The 7931-nt window shown below is 41.1% G+C and overlaps 1 protein-coding gene across 1 annotated transcript; it reads right to left on the bottom strand.

Moving 5' to 3' along the window:
* Positions 1 to 1920: 1920 nt before the first annotated feature.
* On the bottom strand, positions 1921 to 2910 carry LOC107133768 (olfactory receptor 7D4-like). Its single transcript, XM_015475971.2, has one exon. The coding sequence runs from the start codon at positions 2899 to 2901 to the stop codon at positions 1963 to 1965; it is 939 nt and encodes a 312-aa protein (XP_015331457.1). The 5' UTR covers positions 2902 to 2910; the 3' UTR covers positions 1921 to 1962.
* Between the last annotated feature and the right edge of the window lie 5021 nt (positions 2911 to 7931).

The following is a 7931-nucleotide window of genomic DNA, read 5'->3' as shown; positions in this document are numbered from 1 at the left end:
TCTGTTGTCCTACAATAAATGGCTTCCACTCCTGCTGTATCAATCTACACAAGTTGCTCTTCACCCCCCGGTTATTTTGCCCAGCCAGCCGGGCTGCGGCAAAAAGTCATAGGTGCTTTGAGAATATAAGTAACTGAGCATGCCATTTAGGGGAGAAAAAGAGCTAGGATATCACATTAGCCTTAAGGGTACACACCATCCATCAAGGACAAGAGGCTGCTCTGCTGAAGATTCTCCCCAGGTTCCTTTCATATCCTTGTTCTTCAGGCTATGGATGAAGGGGTCCATCATGGGGGTGACCACAGTATACATCACTATCACAATTGTGCTTTACAGTGGAGAATGGGTCCCAGCAGAACTGAGGTAAACCCCAAGGCCTGTTCCAATCTACTGGTAAACAAAGAAACCAAATACATTTTCCTAATACAGTACAGAATGGTTGTTTTTAAACCACAGTCAACAGGTGTTTTTACGTTTAAACACTAGAGTGTATTTGTGTTAAATTCGTGAATGTGCCAACACAATTCCCTCCAACTTAAAGCATTTGATATTTTTCTGAACACTTAGAGGGATTGACATATGAAAAGAGGAATTGGACTGATTATATAAGACATCAGAAAAAATGACATTTTTGGTAGATGATATTGTGGACCCTAATGTGAAATGACAAGTATAATAATATGCACTAAAAAGAGATCACAGTAAGTCAAATCTGTCAATAAAAAAATAGGAAACATAAGGAAAATTTCAATCAATTTTGAACAAAGTGGACAATACTTTCTGCATAATAGGTCCTCAGTGAAAATCTATGTGCTCATGTGTCATATGTCACAGAGTATATACTTTATAGGAAAGCATGGTGACAAGTTTGGGACTCATTAGGGTATAACTTTCATTGGAAAGAGGGTCTATAATCCAAAGAGTAAGAAAAGGAAACAGAATAGCTGGAAGGGACAACGGAAGCTAAAATTCTTGCAAAGTACAGGGATTCACCCCATAGACAGCACAAACAGGAGACTTCTCCAGTATCATTGTGCTAGAGGCAAAGCCCAGTACCTAGGTTCTCTCCTGTTCTCCTTCTGACTCATCAGCCTCAGTGGGACACAATGATTCTCTCCAATGACCATCACTGAGGCTTTCTCTTCTTCATGATCTGTCCCCAGGAAGCCCACAGAAGTTTGCAGTGAGGCTGAGATCACAGAATTACACTTGAGGGGCAACTGGGCACATTTATAGTTTCTGAAATCTCAAAGTTTAAATTCTCAGAGCTCCTCATTAATCATTGCACCGGGGTTCCCAGGACACTGGACCACTGGGAGACACATGAAGGATCCCTGTCAAAGGTGCATTCTGGCTCTGGTGGTGACAGTCTAATCATTCTTCTTAGAAGAAATGGGACACCAAGAGGAGTGCAGGAATTGCTCTGCCTTTTACTCCAACTTTCCAAGGAGACTGAGATCTCAGTCTTTGCACAGAAGATTTCTACACTACCAAGAGATTTGAAGTAAATGGCAGAGAAAGCTCTGGGAAATACTCTCATGATTGAAGTCACCCATGTGGAGTGACAAGCAGACCGCACATGCTAAATGCTTCATTTTGATGATTTTATTGCAAACAAAGGATGAAAATCTGGGAAATAAAATTTTGGTAAATAGAGATACTTTTAGGAAACCATGTCAATACTTGATACAAGTTCTTTACTTCAAGTGGGAATTCAGGAATATCTGTAAGAAAACATTCTGAGTTTTTAATTACATTGATCTTGTAAAAGAAAAAAAAGTTAAAAGAGGAATTCCTAAGGCTCTTTATAAAGGAAAAGTACAAAACAATAAAATGCAAAGTGAGTTCCTTTGTGAACACCAGCAATTAGGCACACCTTTTAGAGAGGAAAAGCCAGGATATTAAAATTCACATTTGCCTCAGGGGACACGAGGTGCTCTTATTTATGAGGTCTCTGATCCATCAAGGACAAGAGGCTACCCTGCTGAGGAGTCTCCCCAGGGCCCCCTTCACATCCTTGTTCCTCAGGCTGTAGATGAAGGGGTTCAGCATGGGGGTGACCACAGTGTACATCACGGAGGCAATCATGTTTCCCTGAGAAGGATGGGTCATGGCAGAACTGAGGTGAACCCCAAGACCTGTTCCATAGAACAAGGAGACCACACAGAGGTGGGAACCACAGGTGGAGAAGGCTTTAGACTTGCCCACAGAGGAGGACATCCTCAGTAAGGAAGAGACGATCTGAGAGTAGGAGTAGAGGATCCCAGTGGCAGGGAAGATACCCAGCAGGGCAGTCACCACATACAGTAAGATGATATTGACGAGGGTGTCAGAGCTGGTTGCTTTGAGAAGCTGAGACAGTTCACAGAAGAAATGAGGGACTGCAGTGCCACTGGAGAAGGTCAGTCGCTTCAGGAGTAGAATGTGAAGTAAGGACACCCAGAACATGATGAGCCAAGACAGCAGCACCAGGAGGACACAGAGCCTGGGGTTCATGATGACCGTATAGTTCAGGGGGTAGCAGATGGCCACAAAGCGGTCAAAGGCCATCACAGTCAGAAGGAAATTATCCATACCTGCAAAAACCATTAAAAAATACACCTGAGTAAGGCAGCCTCTGTAGGAGATGTCTTTGCTGAGTGTCTGCGTGTTCACCAGTATCTTGGGGACCATGGTGGAGGTTAAACAGACTTCCACAAAGGACAGGTTGGAGAGGAAGAAGTACATGGGGGTGTGGAGGTGGGGGTCAGAGCTGATGGCCAGGATGATGAGCAGGTTCCCCAGGATGGTGACCAGGTACATGGACAGGAACAGGCCAAAGAAAAGGGGCTGCAATTGTGGATCATCCGAGAGGCCTAGGAGGATGAATTCCCATACTCCTGTGTGGTTTTCTGCTTCCATATCCGTGGATTTTCTGCTTAAGAAAGAGATGCATGCTGAGTTCAGAACACAACAGGCCACTCCAGAGGTGACCACTCTACAGTATCACCCTTGGATGGACGTCCTTCACTCTCCAGGAGAGTTTCTCATGACACTGATTCACTGAGACAAGGGGTAGTTTGTGCCCATTTTAAATGTGTATCACTGAGCAGTATTTTAAAAAATTAACAATAGGTTCTCATTTATCATCTTCTCATGGTTTTAGTCCCCCATCTACATGAATTTATCTAAGCAACCCAATTTTTTGTTGATATGCTTTTATACATGGAGGGATCTCAATAAAGAAGAGAATTTACTACTGTTGATGCTATTATTGTACTTCTCTTGTATGATATTATGTTAGACATATACAGTTCCAAATTATAGCATGAGAGTATGAGTTAGAAATTGAGTCCTTGAGTCAGACTTCCTAGAACAAAATTTTGGTTCACTTATTTTTCATCTGTGTGACTTTTAGAAATTTATTTAAATTCTCTTTTACACAAATACTCAACTCTACAGTAGGAAAATTAAATATTCTTTAAGAGGAGGATTTAAGAGCAAAATCAGATGAGAAGTTGCTGGTACTTTTCCTAATGTAGTTCCTGTGGCATAATCACACGTGTGAGGTTTTATTTATAGCACCTCAACAAATCTGTCCTCAAGGCTCTCATTTATCAATTTCCCTTTTAGGCTCTGGCAGCCACCAAGGCCAGCATTCTGAGGATTTGGATGATCATAAATACAGCAGGTGGGTTACCTCTGCTGACTGCATGTGCACTTCTAATTAATCGTGATCCCTGCAGCTGCTTCTTTCAGGGAATTCCTGCTCTGTGAGTTCTTCCTAGAAGAGGAAAAATCATGTAGACTGACTGCACAGATAAAAGGAGAAAACAGAAGCTCACTGCCATTAAAATCAAATTCAAGGCCATGTGAGCATGTTCAGGCGACCGTGTTCTCCAGTGAGGATGGAGTGCACAGAGCAGCAGAGCTCATGGGCAACACCCAACAGATGCATTGGGATAAGATATTCAGGGTTACTGAAGCTGAGTCACCCTAGAAAAATAAAAAACAAATTTAATTCTCACAGATCAATATTTACATTCCACATGATAGACAAATTGTGGTTATTGTGAGTGCCTGAGAAACCAGAAACCAAACCTAATTTGGTTAAGGTATGGTTTCTGGAGAAACAGTTTAGCCTGGAATGTGGGTAAGATATACCTCCCTGAAAGAGAAATATTTGGACAGAGAAAAGAAGGATGTGTCACTGTCACCAGACAGACTGAGGAGAAAAGAACTGTTCTAGGCTGAGAGGACAGAATTTGCAGCTGCCCTTTCCATGTGGCTGGTATAGCAGGGGAGGGTGGGGTGGGGGCCAGGAGGGTGGAGTGTGTGAGGCCCAGAGTAGAGCTGCCTGTGGTCCCCCATGAGGTCCTTCCCATATCAAGATTTTCTGTTCACTTGTGGGTCTGATGGTGGGAGTGCTGGGGCTCATCATGTGTCCTTCCAGGGCCTCATGTGGGTCCTGTCACCTTGTGGGTGATAGAGAAATCAAATTAAAGGTTTCTTGTGTAACAAACAACAGTTGAGACTAAAAAATCAATCTATTACCAAAAGAATCCTCCAGATTTTCACGTGCCTATGTATGTAAACAACATTGGGTTTTAAGGATGATTTGCAGATCATACTAAAGATTTTAAAAAGCCAACAGATAACTAGCAGTTAATATCAGTTGTAGGAAGGAAAGCCCAGTCACAGAAGGATGTTGGTCAATATAATTCATCAGAAAAAAAGGCAACTGAATATAAATTATAATCATAACAGAAAAATGCATTTGAGAGAATTTAACTGTCCTCATTCTCCTAGGAGCCAGGGATGATCCTGTTGGTAAACAAAAAAGAATCCAAGGACAATTTCCTAACCCAATAAATAACAGTTATTTTCAAATCACAGTCAATGGGAGCATTTTCATTAAAATACTAGAACGCTTATGTTAAATTCTTGGATGTACCAATGCATTCTCCTCCAAGTTCAATCTTTTAATATTTTCCAGAGTATTTTAAGTGATTTTTAACATGAGAAAATGGAACTGGAGTGTATGTTGAATGTCAGAAATAATCACATTATTGGTAGGTGCTATTGGGGACAGGAAGATTAAAGGACAAATATCTCACTATGGAGGACTATCAGTAAATCAAATTTGACAATAAAAATAGGAAATAGACCAGAAAGATCCAATTAAACTAGAAACAAAGTAGACCATACCTTCTGCATAATGATCTCTGGTGCATTGTTAATAATTAAATAATTAGATGCAGGAGACCATGGTTTATGGGAAAGAGTGGAGAAGAACAGGAGACTCTCCAGAGTCTAACTCCGATTGGAAACATGCTCTAGATTCTAAAGGGAAGGAGACAGAATTAAAACTGAGATGAGGTATCAGTGAAAACTCAAGATCCTTCAAGGTACAGGGACTACAGATTCAAAAACTAAGTAAAACTGGTCATTTCTAGAGTCTTCCTCACAGAGACAGTGCTCAGTGCTCACATCCTCCTCTCCTTCTGACTCCAATGTCCTCACTGGGACACACCAGCTCCCTCAGATGTCTATGGCTGAAGTTTGCCTTCTCCACATTCTGTCCTGAGGAAGACCAGGAAGGAAGCTGGAACAGAGAATTGTAGCTGAGGAGCATCAGGGGCAGGTTTAAACCTTGGGCATCTCAAGTGCTGAATTCTCAGAGCTCCTGATTAGATAAATTGTGCTATTGTCTTTCTGGTCTCTAAACATTTCAGCTCCCTTGGGGTAAAAAGAGGATAGCAGAATGGAAAATTTTCTTTTGATTTCTTTTCTATGTAGGACGCCCTGGGATGAGATAGCTTTATTTTCTCCAAGGAGAAACCTTTTCCCCTTCTGGTTTGAATTGAAGGTCACCAGAAGTTCTCAAAGAGAAGTCTCATGTCCAGAAGGAGCACATTCCAGTGTTAGGTGGGAGATAAGGGTTGGGAAGAGACCACCCCCTTAGGGCTCTGGGTTCCTCCCAGGCCCTCACAACACCCCACCTCAAGCTTCTTCCTATGGGGGGACACTGGATCATCTTATGGTTCAAAGAAGGAAGCTAGACTACCACCAGGGGAATTTGGGACTATGAGGGGAAAGTCCCCAATCTTGGAGATACACAGTAGACCAAGTTCTCAAATTTAGTGAACTTGTTGCTAGTTAACATGTCATTAGCATTGCAGATTGCTTCCCCCTGTGCATTTGCTGGGGGGAAAGAAACTTATGCATGGGCAGCAGAAAAGAAATTATATAGAATTCAGCTGTCAATCAAGATGCCAGTCAACCCCAGATCCAGCAGGGGAGAAGGGGGAGAACCAGCACAGCCCAACAAAAGCCAGCTCCACTGTGTGGCCTGGGCCTGGAGTTCCCTGGCAGCTCAGCCCCCAGCTCTCCCAGAGTGTTCTCCTTTGCTCTCAGGGACCCCTGTCTCCCTGCCAACCTCTCGCACTTCACTCAATTCTTTGCTCACATCAAGAACCTGGAACCAGGATCCTCTAGGGACTCCTTGAGCTGGTAGCACCAGGAACCATCTCTCTGTGACTTGCCTCTCTTGAAACATGCACTGGAGGTTTCATGGACCATTTTGTGTGCACCATGTTGTGGAGGCAAAGAAGTCCTTTCTTGGTGATTACTTTTCTTAATTTATTTTCAAATTTATTTATTTTTAAAATGATAGATAAAATTGTATGTTTAAAGTGTGCACATATTTTAAAGTATTATAAAATTTCAACATCTGCAAAGTTAACACCTGCATTACCTCCTATTATTATTGTTCTTGTGGTAAATTACACTGACATCCATTACTCATTAAAAATGATGCATAATCATTCACTATAGTCACCCCTATATACAATTGATCTTTTAAATTTATTCCTCTCATCCACCTGGAATTTGGAATTCTTTGACAAATTTTCCATCCACACATTGGTCTCCCAACTTTCCTTATCTTGGGTAAAGTCCATTCTGCTATGTTTATCAGATCAAGTTTTAAAATTCTACATTCAAATGAAATCACGAGGTATTTACCCTTCTTGCCTGATTTACTTCACATGATATACTGTTCTCCAGGGTCACCCATGTTTTGAATGACAACATTTCTTTCTGTTCATGCTGGAATTGTATTTCATTATGTGTGCATGCCACATATGCTTTATCCCCTCATCTGTTGATGGATATTCAAGCTTAGCAGTTGTTCATGGAGTAAAACATGGAGTGAAATTACCTTTTAAAAGTACTGGTTTTATTTTTTCAGGCATATACTTTGTCCTGGGACCATTGGATCATACAGTAGTTTTATTTATTTTTTTTTGAAGAAATTTTTATTGTTTTCAGTAATGTTTGTATTAATTTATATCACCACCCACAATATCCCTACCCAAGATTACCCTTCCCTGAATATTTTCATCAAAATAATCTCTTATTTTTAATAACAACCATTCCATCATAAGACCCCTAAAGTACAAGAAATACTATCAGAAATTAATAAATGGGATGGATTCAAACTAAAAGCTTCTTTTCAGCAAAGGAAACAATCAATAACACAAACAGAGAGCCTACAGAGTGGGAGAAAATCTTTACCACATACACATCAGATAGAGCACTAATTTCCAGGATATATAAATAACTCAAAAAACTTAACACCAAAAAAAAAAACCCAATTTGTAAATGGGCTACAGAAATGAACAGACACTTCTCAGAATAAGATACGCATTGATCAACAAATATATGGAAAATGTTCAACCTCTCTAGTGATTAGAAAAATGCAACTTAAAACTACTCTAAGATTTCATCTCACTCCTGTCATATGGCAGTGATAAAGAATTGTATCCCAGCCTGAATCCAACCCATGTCCCTGCTGTTCTCATTCTCAGGACCCCCTCATGCTCTCTGACTCACATGACTCTCAAAGAAAGTCCCCAAAGACCACATTAGTCTCCATACCCATCTAACAC

The sequence above is a fragment of the Marmota marmota genome, unplaced genomic scaffold (assembly GCF_001458135.2).
Source record: "Marmota marmota marmota unplaced genomic scaffold, marMar, whole genome shotgun sequence".
Taxonomy (NCBI): domain Eukaryota; kingdom Metazoa; phylum Chordata; class Mammalia; order Rodentia; family Sciuridae; genus Marmota; species Marmota marmota.
The sequence above is the reverse complement of the archived record's forward strand: the minus strand, read 5'-3'. Positions and strand labels throughout refer to the sequence as shown.